The sequence below is a fragment of the Lissotriton helveticus genome, chromosome 8 (assembly GCF_964261635.1).
Source record: "Lissotriton helveticus chromosome 8, aLisHel1.1, whole genome shotgun sequence".
Classification (NCBI taxonomy): domain Eukaryota; kingdom Metazoa; phylum Chordata; class Amphibia; order Caudata; family Salamandridae; genus Lissotriton; species Lissotriton helveticus.
The window spans coordinates 1,560,024,999-1,560,040,949 of NC_136069.1; the positions used below are offsets into that span (position 1 = coordinate 1,560,024,999).

General features: G+C 49.0%; 1 protein-coding gene across 2 annotated transcripts in view; it reads right to left on the reverse strand.

The window, feature by feature from the left end:
• Positions 1-3,334: 3,334 nt before the first annotated feature.
• The window catches only part of C2CD3 (C2 domain containing 3 centriole elongation regulator), a 494,984-nt gene continuing 482,367 nt past the window's right edge, over positions 3,335-15,951 (reverse strand). For both annotated transcript variants that reach the window (XM_078658566.1, XM_078658565.1), the window contains one exon: positions 3,335-5,055. In XM_078658566.1, coding sequence (XP_078514692.1) covers positions 4,918-5,055 — 138 coding nt within the window. In that variant the 3' untranslated portion in view covers positions 3,335-4,917. The remainder of the gene's footprint in view (positions 5,056-15,951) is intronic.

The following is a 15,951-nucleotide window of genomic DNA, read 5'->3' on the forward strand; positions in this document are numbered from 1 at the left end:
AGGTGTCCATCACTGGCTGCATCCGTTGGAAGCATGGCAACCACTTAAGGGGTAGTAACTGGCGTATGGAGCTCAACGCACCACGTGTGTGACCGCCTACTCCCAGACCTCCGCTACCTGCCGGACAACAAATGGGTGGCATTCCGGGACTCTTGCCCATCACGTCAGGCATCCAGGGAGGTCTGTTCTGGCACCCTACACCGCCAACAGGGCCATTTCCCAATTTTGGCAGTCCGCACACCACTGTGCTGTGTATTGTAATAACCCCGCAAAATAGTACATCCGCAGATTTGGCAGACCCAGTCCTCCTATCTCCACGCCTAACTTCAACACCTCTAACTTCACCCTACTTGTCTTGCCGGCCCAAACCAGGGATACCAAAAGCCTGTTTAACCTGGTAAAGGCGGTTCTCGGAATACGCCATAGGGAGTTCTGCAGGACGTATCAGCAGCGCGGTAGCAACACCATCTTGCTCAGGGCTACCTTACCCATCACAGATAGAAAACAATGGTCCTAGACCTTAATTCTCAGATGGAGCAAATCAAGCTTATAATCATTAGTTTATTTTTTAGAGCTTTCTTTCACTTGCTCACACTATTTGATATAAACATTTGAACTAAAAATGCAACAACTCAAAATAATGTATAAAGGTGAATGGCCACATTTTAATTCACCATAGTCTCGACAAACATTTGAAAGTTCAAAATAGTTGACACTTTTGGTACATAAGGAGGATGCTCCTAAGAACGTGCAAAAGGAGAAGTGCTCAAGATTTAAAAAGAGTGAGTGAAAAGAGCAGAGGTTGGTGACTTTTTCATGTGAACTCTCCAAAATTAAGTGAGTTAACGCCCACATCCTTTCCTTCCAGTTATGACCGCATCAGCACACGTGATGGCGCTCCCACTCGAGCCCCGTCACCGAGAAAACAGCATAGTCCACCCGCAACAGACCAATCGAGGGAAACAATCTGACTTCTGTCGGTTGACCCGCAAACAAGAGACTTCCCCAAATTCAGACATGATCTCTAACAACACACTCAAGATCGCTCTGGGTGCACAACATAAATCAACACATCATCTGCGTATAGTGAAACAATGTGGGTGCGTCCACCCACTTCAACACCCCATTCACCGCTCATTCTAACTAGGTAAACAATGTAATGAAATATGTTCCATGCAACAGAAAGCATACATTCAAAAAACAAAGCTATTCCTTGCGGTGCTCTCAACACTACCAACTACTAAGAAACAACTCTTAACGAACATCAAACAAAACACATTATAGACAGCAGTGCAATGACATTCAACACATCACAGATATGCCATACAGTTGTGTATCGATGTGCTCACAACAGCGCAAACTACCAAGAACCAACATATTTCTGCTGCTATCTTACCTCAGTGACAGCATGCTCTATATTTGGTAGTTGTAGAGTGTGTAGGAGGGACTCTTAACAAATGGACAAATCTGCTGGCCATTGGGCAGAGCTGAGAATTTCTGGCAGTTTAATCATATAAAAAATATACCTGGAATCCCACTGCCAAGTGACAGAACTCTTTTGATGGTCACGGGTGGCTACTGGGCCTGAGCCGCGGAGGCCGGGGTCTTTTACTTCAGGTTCCAACCTACTATGCTCTGAAAACTGTGGCTCGACTGTCAGTGGTAGTGACGGCAGGCGGTTACAGTCTTCTCAGGGAGGTAGTGTGGGGTGCACCAGTACAGAACTCAACAACCAACCAACAGCACACCGGAATAACCCAGTGCTTTTCTTGTGTAAGCAAAGTACTTTAATATGCAGACTTAAAATGAGTTACTACGCAGAAAATATGAACAGATTCAAAAAGCGATACTTGGTGGTTCAGGCTCTGTACCTCCCTCTCCTCAGGTGTCCCTCCTTCCTCTCAAGCCTCATAGGCCGGATTCCCTACTTTACGGCAGAAAATCACTATGTGGCAAGAATCAGATACCCCAATTTCTGTTCAATTTGCGCTCAGTTCTGTGGAGGGCCCTTTCAAATGTCTCACCATGGCGTATCCTCTAGCCGAGCATTGTGCATGACTACAGCACAAACCTATTAACGGTCCACACGGGTAGCCGTCCATAGGTATCGCCAGCGTGAATACCGGCCACAAACTGAGAATCCTCCACCACGGTGCATCACACCGCTGAATTACTGTTTTCAGCATTAAGCCCCACAGTTGGTTATCTTGACCTCCCACTAGGTCGACGCGGCAAGGACGGCACTTCTTATTATTATTTCCCACCACCAGTCCCCTTATCTTACAGCAGAGCGGATCCAGCTTGCTTTGGTGATTGCCCCTGGTTGCCATTTCATATGTACCCTTTGGTCTGTGCCCACTGTTTGGTTCTCTGAGATTCACGCCCTTGAGCGACTTTTACCCTTACTCATATTCCAGAACTAACCACAGTAGAATTACCAGGTCCTGAGCCTTGGACACTGCCCTAGTCTTTTGACGGAAGCTCGCTTGCTCTACAAATTGTTGAGTCCCCGAAAAACGCTTGTGGTCCTCCTGAAACGCGCGTTGAGAACTCTATCACCCAGCCATATCATATCAGTCTTTATTTATAATTGTTCGTTATGATCAGATGTATGAACATGCATCATATGGTCTGTACATTATATTCCCCGGATTATTGTTTCTGTGTAATACTAAACGGTGATCACACTGTACCAAAATTATGATGCATCATCTTGCTGTTCTACCCTGCCTTTTATGCTTAAATATTAGATAAATATGAATAAAGTTTGTCTATACATGTTTTATACAGTTGTTTTTCTCCTTACACTGAGTTAGAGTTATCATTGTGGTCATGTTGAAACTGTATTAATGTAGTTAGAAGTGTTAGACTGCCTAGGAATTTTGTTTCCATTGTATTATTACCCTGTCCTAGGAGTTCTAGACGATTTGCAGGGGGTCCTTGTTGTTTGCATAAATGTCTCACCAGGTGCAGGTCTCCATGTCTTTCCGACTACCAGTGGGTAACTAGCAACATGTGTCTCGACCCGCTCCCGCTTTCTGGGAGGAGACACTCTAGACGCGGACGTCAATTCTGGTGGGTTACAGGGTGGTACAACACTGAGGAGTATAGATGTTTCCAGTGTGTGACTCCGGTTAGGTCAAACTATGACAGCAAGTTCCGCATACTCTGGTTCTTACAGATTCCATTTTTTTTAAATATCTCATTAACAGCGCCTAATTGCAACTCAGGAGTGTAAATGAACCTCAAGAAATATACCGTCATTTTATTGGATCCCTGGAGCGCAGCATGCCGTTGCAAGGCATCTTCTGAACAGGAAAAAATGTAACACAGCTTTATAAAAAAATCTTTTATTTTAAATACATTAAAAACACAAAGTCAATTTTGAAATGTGGACTCTTTGCAATAATTTTGATATTCGGATTTAATTACACACTATGTACACACTATATATTAAAATATTATCAGTAAAAATATATTACATCCCAAAATACATTAACAAAAATAACATTTGTCATTTGTACAGATGATAAAGGTTTGTAGTATTTTTTTATCTACATACAAAATACACGTTTATGAAAGTTAAATTCGATACTTCTGAGGACTTGCATTTAGATTTTTTTTAAACTCCCATTAGGGCCAGCTTTCATATGTTGTTAGCCCTCCATGAATCAGCTTGTAAATGTTCTTCTGGTCCTGGAATGCACGACACCAAACTTACATCAGCATACTGAATACACTTTTTTCCACCAGAAACGGCAACGTTTCATCTTTCATAATTGTGAGGAGCTGCCTCGGTTTCAACTCGAGGACAATTATTTCACACTGTGTCCAGGAAGACAAGTATTTCTAATGTACACAATCCTAACATTGATGTTCAATGTACACAGAAATATCCCAACCTTAGTCGTTTCACTATAAAAAATAAAATTGATCTAAAAAGAAACGTTCAGATGCAGCTTCTCCTGGGAATATGCTGCCCAAACATTTCTTTTTCATACATCTCAAACACAGGCTGGCATTGTCTCTGAAACATTCAGCCTTCCTTTTTGTACCACAAAATAGGATAAAGTTGCAGAAAGTTATCCGGTTTTCGGAACAAGTGCGAATGATTTTGCATTAATTTGTTAATGTGTTGCAACATATGTGCCCTTCTTTAGCAACATTCTGTAGCCCTACAGCCCAGACTCTTAGGGAATTCGGACAGTACTGCCATCGAGGCGCATTTTACTCGGTTTGGACCATACTGGGAGGAAGTGCTACTTTCAAAGTTTATAAACTGGATGTAGATAGTAAGGGCGGACGTGTCCACGGAGAGGCGTCTCTGGAAGTGCAAGTTTAGGTTGGGTTCTGTAAGAAACCCTTTAAGGATTCTGCAGCTCTGTCCAGACTGCGGTCCACTCATTTCTAGTCTAGACACAGAGCCAGTGCTTTGCCATTGAATAGTTATTTATGAATGAAAAATGTACAATGAGGATTGACAATGTGCCAACAATAGCTCCCTGTAGGAAAGAATTTAGAATTAGAAGATTGTTTTAAGTATGTTGGCACATCTTACTACAAGGAGATAATGTCTGACAGCGTAGAACCCTATAACTTACACGTGACGAGCAAGGACTGTCATTTTAAAGAATTTTCCAGCTAGCTAGAAGTGGCATCACAGCCCTTCAGGCAACAAGGGAACAGATCTAAAGCATCACTTTACCCCAAGACCAAAGGGTCACCAAGCTGAGGTGTCAACTGCTGGAGAAGAACATTCATCGTCGCCACGTGGCTCATATCCTCTCATAGTCACACTTGTAGTATCCCCAACTGGATGAAATGAAGGAAATTGATGCGTACCCGGCATGGGGTATCGGCATCTGTATTGTCCTGGTGAGTCTGTATGGAAGGGAGCTCTGCCTTCAGAAGCTCTTCCTAGTCATTCTTGGAGTAACATGCAGAGAAAATCTTGGCGATCCTCTCGGTTTCTTTTTTGGGCATATCGGTGGATGTCAGGTCCCGCTTGTGGCGTTCACGTCTTCGGAAGGGAATCCCTTGAGCACCATTACCTGTCTGGCAAAGAGAAACATCTGTCAGCGATACAGTCTGATTTATATACATAGCATCTTCCAATCTGCAACTTATCAATTTCAACCTTGCATTCTTTGAAAACTTCATTACATACCCAAGATATTTATTTTGAAATAGTAATTTCTTAATAATTTGTCATTCTGTAGCATGTCACGTGCTCATCGTGTTTTCTTCAACCCATGAATCCATACATTACTGCTTACAGCTTCAACTATTGTTTATGAAGATTACATTGCCATCCTCTACTCCTTCACCTGCCCATATACGACCCCCAGCACTTAGCCACTAGTCGAGTTGTGCATTTTACGACACCTTCACTAAAATGGTCCTTCGCTTCTACTAAATTTGCAAAAAATAAAATAAATCCAAGACAGAGTGACATAGGTATCTTTACAGAGGTAAAGATTGTGTGTGCCTGTGTTAATTAGAACGACCATTGGGCCTCCTCCCCCATTTTTATTTTGCCAGCCCTCCTCCCTCCCGGGGAGGAGGGCTGCATGCCCCCTCCCCGTTTAGATGCTGGCCAGGCCCCGGAGGATGGGATCCAGGGGGCAAATATTGGCCTGGGAGGGGGGGCTGCATGCCCTCTCTCCTCTTTAAGAATAAGGCTGAGTCCCGGGAGGTGGGGTCCCCGGGGCCAAAATCAGGCCGGGATGGGGGGCAGTGTGCCTCCTCCCTCTTTTAAATATAAAGTGGGTGCCCTGGGTGGACACCCGCAATTTACCGGGTGGGCCCAGGTGATGGGGTAACCAGGGCCAAATAAAGGCCAGTGAAGTGGGGCTGCATGCCACTCCCCTTTATAATAAGGCCAGGCCTCGGGAGATAGGGTCATCCAAGACAGATATCTGCCCCAGGAGGGAGGCTGCTTGCCCTCCTCCACCATAATTTAAGTGATGGGCACTGGGGATGGTGTCACGGGGCCAGATACAGCACAGGAGAGGGACCACATACCCACCTCCCCTATAAAAAGGTGGCAGACCATAGGGGGTGGGGCTGGCCACAGGGTCTGGTCGCCAAATCCCCACCACACATGGCTGAAGACAATGCGCGCCGTGAGGTTGGTTGCATGCGAGGGTTGGCTGCAAACCAGGCCCAGCGGCCAACCCCCTGCTGTGCTTGGCCAAAGGCTGTGTGCGGAGTGGGGTTAGCTGCAGGCGGGGGGTTGGCCGAATACTGTATGTGGCGTGGGGTTAGGGGCGCGTGGGGTTAGGGGCATGTGGGCATGACGGGTTGGCCGCAGGGCCTGGCCTGCTGCTAACCCCCTGTGGTGCACAGCCAAAGGCCGTGCATGGCATGGGGTTGGCTGCATGTGAGGGGCTGGTCACAGGCTGGATTAACGTATTGTAATTAAATATATTGTTAAGTTAAAAAAAATAGAAATTCACTGGAAAAAAATAAAATGTACAGGGATGTTATAGTTAGGTTCACATTTTACACAAACACAACCATAGATATTCAGCAGTTCGAGTTATCTGAGGAAACTATAACTCGTGCCCTAAGGTAACTATAACTCGCGCCCTCGCCATGCACTGCTAATTACCCCACATATTATATTACACCACTCATGGCATCTTCTATGACATCATTGAAAATATCACTGCATCCTTTGCAATAAAATTACTGATGAGAAAACTGTGCATGGCGACAGCGAGAGTTATAGTTACCCTAGGGCACAGGTCTATGTGCCATTGGGAGGTATTCTGACAGAATGTCGACATTATAACATGCACAAATCTTTTGTTTGGCTACCTAGATAATGCCCATCAACTTTGAAGCGGTTAGTGGGTTTGAATTCAACTCAGAAAACAGGAACAGAGACAACATCTTAGGTTGCGCTAAATGCACAAGGGGCAGCGTCTTATTAGGCAAGTGCTCCCTAATGAGCACACCAAGACTGGAACATGGAGGGGTGAAGAGACAAGTGGCCTCAGCACATCCAAATGCACATTCATGGGGCCAACCTTATGGAGTGGTCCAAAGGGTAAAAAGACTGTTGTAAAAATACCCAATAAGGGCTGACGAAAGGTCTCTACCTGAGATGGGTCAGCAGATGTCAGAAACTCCAGCTTTATCTTCTTTAGCCCCAGAAATGTGGGCTCTGATGACAAAGAACAGACCAGCATTGAGGAATAGCATTAGGTTTCTAAAAGGTTCTGGTAGTGGGACTATTTCAACAATAAGAAAGAGGACGTCTTCCTGTGACGTTATCTTTTAAAGTATCCATTGTAGGAACTACTCCCCACACAAGGATTTACATGAAGGAGGGGAAAGGGACCACTTTGACGTTTCCCCCACGGTTCATAGCCAGAAATAGCTTGGTCATCCCCAAGGTCCATAGACAAAAACAGCTTGGCCATTCACTGTCTCATGGCATTACAGTATATCAGAAAACAAGAGTTGTAGGTGAAAGGGTCGAGAACACCATATACTCATGCAATGTAGGTGATCCAATATGGATATACTTTGCAACATCTACATGGTTAGACCTCCAGCATGAGACATCTGACATAGATGCCTTTTGCTTTGCTGAAGATTTTCTTAGGAGAAACACAGAGAAGCGTTCGGGATCAGAAAAAGCAGCAACTGAGACAAGCACGCTGGTGGGCTCTATGTACACCATGATGTTTTCAGATGGGAGGCGGATGAAGCAGTGTGGCGCTCTCTACCCTTACTGAAGAGCTATTCCTAGGAAAAAAGTTTACAGACCCAGTCTGTCGCCAGGTGGTTATATATAAGGTAAGGAATCTGTGGGAAGAAGTATCCATCATAATTGAACAAATCTACTTAAGGCTATGTACTTTGCTCAAAAGCTCTTAAATTACTGTGTTTTGAGTTAAAAACACTATCAACCCGCTCCTCCGCTTTAAAGTGCTCTGTGGCAGCCACCGGCTGCATTCAACACTTTCCTGAAAGACTCTGAAGGCATAAGCTCAAAACTAGGGGCAGGCAGAGAACTCTGCTCTGCTGGCAGAGCTTGCGGATTTTTGCCTACTCCACGTTCCGCTGAGAAGATGGCGTTTAAGCAAAACTCCGACTCTGCAGCGGAGTTCAGCCCTGGGCCCCACAGTAAAAGCTCCTGCCTCCACCCCCCCCAATAAATTAAAAAACAAAACAACAACAAAAAAAACACACACTTCTATTGCGGAGTCTCCGGCTGCGCTCCTCCTCCTCGCCGTGGTCTCTTCTGCAGAAACCCCTATATCAGATGTACGTCAGAAGTAGGTCGTGGTAGGACTGCGCATGTGCGCGCAGTCCTACAAGGCGTACGTCTGACATAGGGGTTTCGGTTTGCAGAAGTGATCACGGCGAGAAGGAGGAGGGCAGCCTGGAGACGCTGTGATAGAGGTAAGTGTGTTTTTTTAATCTCATTTATTTTATTTTAAAAAAATATTTAGTGGGGGGTGGGGTGTGGAGGAGCGGAGCTGAGTTCCAACTTCGTGGAACTCTGCGTAGTGCAACTACGCCAGCTCCGCCCAGGCCTACGTCAAAACTGAATCCTGTTCAGAAAAAATCATTCATGTATCAAGCAACGGAGCAGTAAAGAAAAATTATGTTACTACTTTCGAAGAGCAGGAGTTGAAGATACCCAATCAGAAAAGCAAGTTCCCTTTCTGTGTGCGCCTCCAGACATTGTGTGGACTGTCTACATATATTTCATGGGGTTCCTGACCTTTTGCCTACATGTACCAGCACCAGGCGCGCAACACCCATAGGGCTCAAAGGGCTTCAGCCCCCCCCTTCTCCCTCCCCCGACTGCCACCCTCTTGAAAAGGGGGGGCCCTCGGCCCCCCCGCACGCATGGCGGCGCGGCGACCGCCGCCCCCCCTATTTCCTTTCGTCATTCGGCGGTGGGGGCGTGCCCCGGGGGTGCGGCCCACCGCCGATTGGCCGGCGGCCGGCCTGACCCGGATCCAAATTAGTGGTTCCGGGTCAGGGGGGACGGGCGATAGGAGGGGCCAACCGGCCCCTCGGGAATAAGAGGTGGGGAGCGCCCAGGAGACCCCCTTGTCCCTGGACGCTCCCCCGCTGTACGTTGTGCCCCGCGTTCGGGGCCTCTTTGTTTTAGTAATCTTTCCTTTTATCTTTCAGGTCGAGGACGAACGGAGCGGAGCCCAGCAGTGGAGAAGTGGAGGCGCGCGGGCGGAGTGGTTTTTTCCGAGGCGGCGCCGGTAAACTCGAGCGGCCTAGGGAGCTGCGTCGCACGGGGACAAGTCGGCATTAGAGGAAGCCGGTAATAAGCGCAAAGGAACGGCGCTTCACCAGGGCTGTAAGCGGTGAGCCAAACGAAGGGTCCGGTGTTTGTCGGTAAGTGCAGGCTCGCGCTGCGGACCTGGGCAGCAGAATAACGAGGGGAGTGTAATCTTCTTTGTCAGGCGGTACGAGGGAATTTCCCGCCTACAGGGACGGTTTAAATACGGGCAAAAGAATTTCCCGCCTTCAGGGGCAGTTCAAATACGGGCGCCTAAGTAGAGGCGGCGAACGAAGTAAACAAGCGTGGTATCCCGCCTTCGGGAGCGCTTTAAAACGGGCGCCTGATCAAAGGCAGTGAATTAATAGCTGTTTCGGTGAGAAGTGGGGTTCGGTCTAGTGTGCTGGGGTAGGGCCACGGCCTTCGTTTTAAAATTATACGCTGTCAAGGAAGTAAAGCAGGGTCGTCCAGGGCAGCCCCTGGAAGGGAGACCCCCTTTGCAGATACGTTATATTATTGCCTGAAAAGTGTAATTTGGTGCTTGAAGAGATGTTTCCCCTTAAAAGAGATCTGTGACATTTTCATTTTATTGTTAAAGAACAGTGGATTGGCTCTTTATAACTGCTTATGCCGGTTGTGTTAGTAAGTACCAAAGGGGGCAACTGTTGATAAGAATTCAATTGAATAGGTATTTTTAGGCACACTACCTAAAATCATTTAATTAATATTGTAATTTTGTGTGAATATTGCTCATATTGTGTGTTTTTTAGTGGCGCACAGCTGCAGTGAGTCTAATTAGGAGGGGCCAATAGTCCTCTGTATTAAAACCAGGTTCTCTCCTAATCTGCTCTTACTTTCTGTACACGGTGTTAATACATTTCTCAATTCCAGGCTATTTTACTACATTATCGGTACAAGTCACTCGCAGACAGGACGTGGGGACATTCAGCACGCAACGTGGTGTGGGGCGTGAACGCAGACCATTATCACCGGCGAGGACACGGGACGGATCGGTAAGAGGGGTACGGGGGGCTAGCATTCATCGCTCCTGGTGGCCGCCGGGTGGGTCTACATTAGGTTTACTCACCCCTTACATAAGCGGACAAGCCGCTAGTGTTGCGGTCGCCGTTGCATGGTGCTGAAAGCCCCCTGGTGACCCTCCATCAAAAAAGGTACACAGAGTTGGCCTGTCGTGATATTGAGAGAGTAGGCTGCAGTTGTTTGGGGTAGCATCATGCCAGGTCCACGGGGTGGAAAGAGGGGGCCCAACATGGAGGCTATGATGCTGGCCATGATGCGTGACATGAAAGAAATGAAACAGCAGCTAGGGAAAGTAAATGAGCTGGAAGCACGGTTTAATGAGAGTCTTGGTGACGCCCCTGGCCCATCGGGTAGGCCTATCCGCAAGAGGGTTGCACCAGTGCCAAGGGGGGATTTTATCACCCCACTTACGAAGTCTAAGTCCAAGAGACCCAGGGATGAAACCCCCACCCCAGGGCCAGTAGGGCCGGTACCTTCCGTGCCGTCGGCAGTCGTGCCACCCCCGCATTTACCTATGCCTACACCCCTTGCCCCCGTGGTACCGGTGCCTGCGGGTCAACCAGTAGACGCTGGGCCTGCTTCCCCACCGGTGCCCACAATCCCGGGTACAGGTGTGCCACACCCGGCACCCGCCCTGCCAGCTGTGTCGGTACCACAGGGCATAACCCCTGTGGTACCTGTTGTCCCTGTGGGTAATTTCGAGTCAACGCCCCCTGAATTGGTATCCCAGATAACGGCCTTGATGCCATGGCTCCAAAAAGGGGGAGCTTTTCCGAATTCTGCAGACCATGCAGCAGAGGCGGCGAAGTTTGTGGAAAAAATCAGATTGGCGGCGGTCGCCAACAGTGTTGTCTTGCCAGTATCTTCTCCCCTTGCAGGTCCAAGTGTTCCCCAGCTGGACGGATTGAATGGGCAGCCGCCCCCGGTGCCCGCACTTGGTAAGGAAGTGGCATTGCCACTCTTGGGGGACGGTGTTGTACCTTCCAGGAGCGAGAATCTGGCTCAGCATGTGTCATTAGCTGTGAAAGAGATGATTTGGGCGGATAAATACGTGTACATTTATTCTTTGTTGTTAGATAATAGGGAAATGGAGCAGGCAAAAGCACTGAAGGAGTGGATGCTCCCAAGTGAATGGAGGGCGCAGTGTACTAGATTTAGGGTTGAGGAAAATCTCAACAACTGGATGCAAGCATGGGCTGTATTCACTGCGGTTAAAGCGGAGCGTCCTCCAGATTTACAGGCAGCATTGGCATGCTACTCAAGCAGGATTGTGGGGTGGAGTCAACAGTATTCTGGGGAAGCATGGAAGGGTTATGATGTCAATTTCAGGAAGGCATTGGAATTCAACAGATCATTGCCATGGGACACGGTAGATTCCATGGCGTGGCACAAACAGTTCTCCGATACTGCACCTCCCCCTCAGTTCGGTGCGGGCAAGGTGTTCACTAGACCGCAGCAGCCCTTTCGGCCCCCCCAAACGAGTGAGGTACCTGGGAAGTTTAGGGCAGGTGGGCCAGAGAAAAAAGGGGTGTGCTGGGATTTTAATAGGCGCACCTGCACAAGGGCCGCGTGTAAGTTTAGACATGCATGTTCCTCCTGTGGGCACCCCTCCCATCCAGAAACTACCTGTAGGTCCAAGCAAGGTAACACAGGTCAGAGGGGTAGGGGAAGGCCATTATAATTCAAACAGGTCAGGCCCCCCCACACCAGTGGATGTGGCGGCAATGATTCCATGGTTGAACAGATACCCAGACCACACATCGGCCACCCTGCTCCAAGAAGGTTTCTCTAAAGGTTTTAGGATCCCGGCCGGGGGATACACAGGCAGTGCGCACTGTAGAAATCAATTGTCAGTCAAACACAATCCGGCTGTTGTGGCCGCCAAAATTGACAAGGAGCTTTCATTAGGCAGGATAGCTGGCCCTTTTTCTGAAGTGCCAGTACCCAATTTTGTGTGTTCCCCACTGGGAGTTGTCCCCAAGAAAGAGAAGGGGCAATTCAGATTGATTCATAACCTGTCAGCACCTAGGGGGACGTCACTGAATGATGCCATTGACGAGGGTATCTGAAGTGTTAAGTACGCCTCTTTTGATCAGGCTGTTAACTTATTGCAGGCCACGGGACCCGGGGCGCTGATGGCGAAATCAGACATAGAATCAGCCTTTCGCCTCCTCCCAGTCCACCCGGCGGACCAACATCTTTTAGGTTTCACCTTTGGGGATAGGTTCTACATGGACAAATGCATGCCTATGGGTTGTTCTATTTCTTGCGCCTACTTTGAGATGTTTAGTTCCTTTCTTGAATGGGCCATGAGACAAGTGACGGGCCATCAAGGGGTCATGCATTATTTAGATGATTTCCTCTTCCTCAGTACGGCGGGATCTCAGGAGTGCGCACTGGCATTGCAGGAATTTTGCGTGCTCATGCGGGCTTTTGGGGTCCCTCTTGCGCCCGGGAAGACTGTGGGCCCGACCACCTGCTTAGAATTCCTTGGCATCGAGATTGACTCAATGGAGGGATGTTTTAGATTACCTAAGGACAAGGTGTGCAAATTCAAGACATCGCTACAGTTATGCCTCCGGAAGGAGAAGGTCACTTTGCAGCAATTACAGGAGGTGGTAGGGCAATTGAATTTTGCACTGAGAATCATCCCCATGGCTCGCCCTTTCTCTCGCTCCATCGCCCACGCGATGAGGGGGCTGAGGGAAAGGCACCACCGCACTCGCCTATCGGCTGAAATTCGCCAGGATATGCTTATTTGGATGGCATTCCTGGAGGATTTTAACGGTAGGGTGGTCTGGCCCGGCCCGCTCACAACATCAGCGGAGTTGGGCTTATGGACTGACGCGGCCGGTAGTGTGGGCTTTGGCGCCATCCTAGGGAACAGGTGGGTAGCCCAACAGTGGCCGGAAGAATGGACAACATGGGGTCTGACCAGCAACATTGGCTTCCTTGAACTCTTCCCAATATGGGTGGCACTGATGGTCTGGCCCGAACACCTATGTAACCAATCAGTGGTGTTTTGGTCAGATAACATGACGGTGGTGGAATGTATCAACCAGCAGGGGGCGCGGTGTCCTTTCATACTGCGTCTGATCAAAGAAATTGTTCTGCGGTGCCTTAAACTGAATGCTAATTTTAGGGCCAAACATGTCCCTGGTGTTCTAAACAATGCAGCTGACTCCCTCTCTCGCTTCAAAATGCAGGTTTTCAGGGAGCATCTCCCCTCAGCAGACCCCTCGCCAGCACACTTCCCAGCAGCACTTTGGCGGATTGGTGCCCCAGATTACAGGACCTCGTGGTCGCTAGCCTAGCCCCCAGGACCAAGACGGCTTACGAAGGGGCGTTTCTGTCTTATTGTTCCTTTTTGGGGCCACAGTGGGAAGCGCTTTGGGCGGAGGAAGATGGCTTTGCAGCCTATTTAGAATGGATGCATAGGGAGGGGCGCTCGGTGGCAGCTGCAAACAGACATAGGGCAGCGGTGTCATTCTTCGCTCAAGCTAGGGGCTTCCGGGATCCCACTAATACCTTTATGATACGTAAGGCTTTAAGGGGATGGCGCCGTATTCAGGGACACCAGAAGGATAAGAGAAAGCCTATTGGATTGGCCCGGCTGACTGCCCTACTGGGCACGCTGGAGACTGTTTGTAGCTCGGAGTGGGAGGTGCTTCTTTTTAGGGCGGCATTCTCTTTGGCATTCTATGGGGCGCTGAGAATTAGCGAACTTGTGGCAGGTTCGAAGTCGGACCTACTGGGCGGCTTGCAAAGGGCTAGTGTGACGATAAGGGGGGACACCATGTGGGTGATTATCCAGAAGTCTAAAACAGACCAGGAGGCTAGGGGTCACACCATAGTTCTGCAACGGGCCCCCGCCAACCCGTCCTGCCCGGTCAGGCACGTGGAATTATTTCTCGGACTCTTGGTAGGCTCAGCGGTCAGGACATTGCTCTGTCACGCTGACGGGAGCCCCTTGACCAGGTATCAATTCAGGAAAGTATTGGAGATGGGGGTTGGGAAAGCAGGTCTTGACCCTAAAGAGTTTGGTTCTCATTCCTTCAGGATTGGGGCAGCAACTGAGGCGGTGGCAGGGGGCCTTCCAGTGGAAAGAGTGAAGACAATTGGGAGGTGGTCTTCAGAATGCTATAAACGTTATGTTCGGATTGACATGCTATGATTACATGTCACTCACGCTTGGTTTCTTTCCGCTCTCTTACAGTTTCTCAGACCTGTTACGCAGGGGAGGAATCTGTCGTCGGGCAACGGCAACATTCATCAGCACGGAGCGGCGACCAGGAAACAATGAAGAGCAATGTCTGGATTGTTGGTCATTCATATGTGAAGCGGGCAGAATGTGTCTTTATGTCAGGTGACAAGAGGAGAAGGGCGGCACAACTAGGGTTGGACATCACGTTCTTTGGCAGAGGGGGGTTGTGTCTTCACGAGTTTAGGGGATTTTTCCAGGGGCTTCTAGCACGCCAACAATCTCCACCGGCAGTGGTGATACTTCACCTTGGGGAGAATGATTTGGCAACACTGGGTAGACGCATTCTGATTGAGGAGATTATTTCAACGGCGGGTTGGATGGCTAGGACCTGCCCCGGTTGCACATTGGTATGGTCACAACTCATTCCTCGACTACAGTGGCGGGGGGGACATTCGGTCAGGGCGTTGAATCACTCGGTAAAGAGGATCAACACACGGTTGGATAGGTTGTTTCGATCCCCCCTGTTACAGTCAATACCTCACGGGTGTATCTGGGGCGACAAGTATTACTTGAGGGACGGGGTTCATTTAACTCAGGAAGGGAATGTCTTGTGGTCTGATAATATCTGGGCTTGGCTAGAGGGATTTGTGAGTAGGAGGCTGCCATAAGTAGGGGTTAGAAGGGGGAGGCCAGATCGTCGGTTAACAATGCTGGCCTGTGGCGGTAAGGTCATTATCGGTGAGCACATATTTGAGGTCTGAGGGGGCGGGCATCATCCTATGGAGGTTCTCGCCCAGGGGGAGGGGCCTGCGGGCCACTCCCACAACTCCAGGGGCAAGCTAATAGGCAAAGGAGCGCGGGTAGGAGTAGTTCACGCTTTCCTTAGGCTGGTAGCCACCCCGCGCGCGTGGACTCATGACGCCACCGGCGCAGAGTAAGGGCCCTCCTTTAGTGGGTAAATGGAGTTTAGGGCGTAGACCGGGCAATTCCCGGGGTAACACTGCGCATGCGCACTTCTAGGGGGGAGGCGCAGCTTGTAGGACCTGACACCGGTAGTGACCCTGCCATATGGCCAGAAATGTACAAAAATCAAGTTTAGGATGTTTAGTCTAAGTTAGGAACAACATGTATTAGAGTTTTGTTAAGGTCAGGCTCTCAAACTTGTTGATAAGAATGTGAACTAAATGTCCTGCTGATTTTTGTTTTCATTGTTGATTATGCAATTAAAAACCTTTTTTAATTTCATACTTTAATAAATACGGCCGGGCGACTAGCGCCCGCCTTCCAAAAAGTAAAGACGTCTCGTGTCCACGTTCCTGGGTGTTGGGTGCCGGATTGGGGGGGGAGGCGGCAGCTAGTCGCTGACCATGTGAAAAGGGGGGGCCCTCGGCCCCCCCGCACGCATGGCGGCGCGGCGACCGCCGCCCCCCCCTATTTCCTTTCG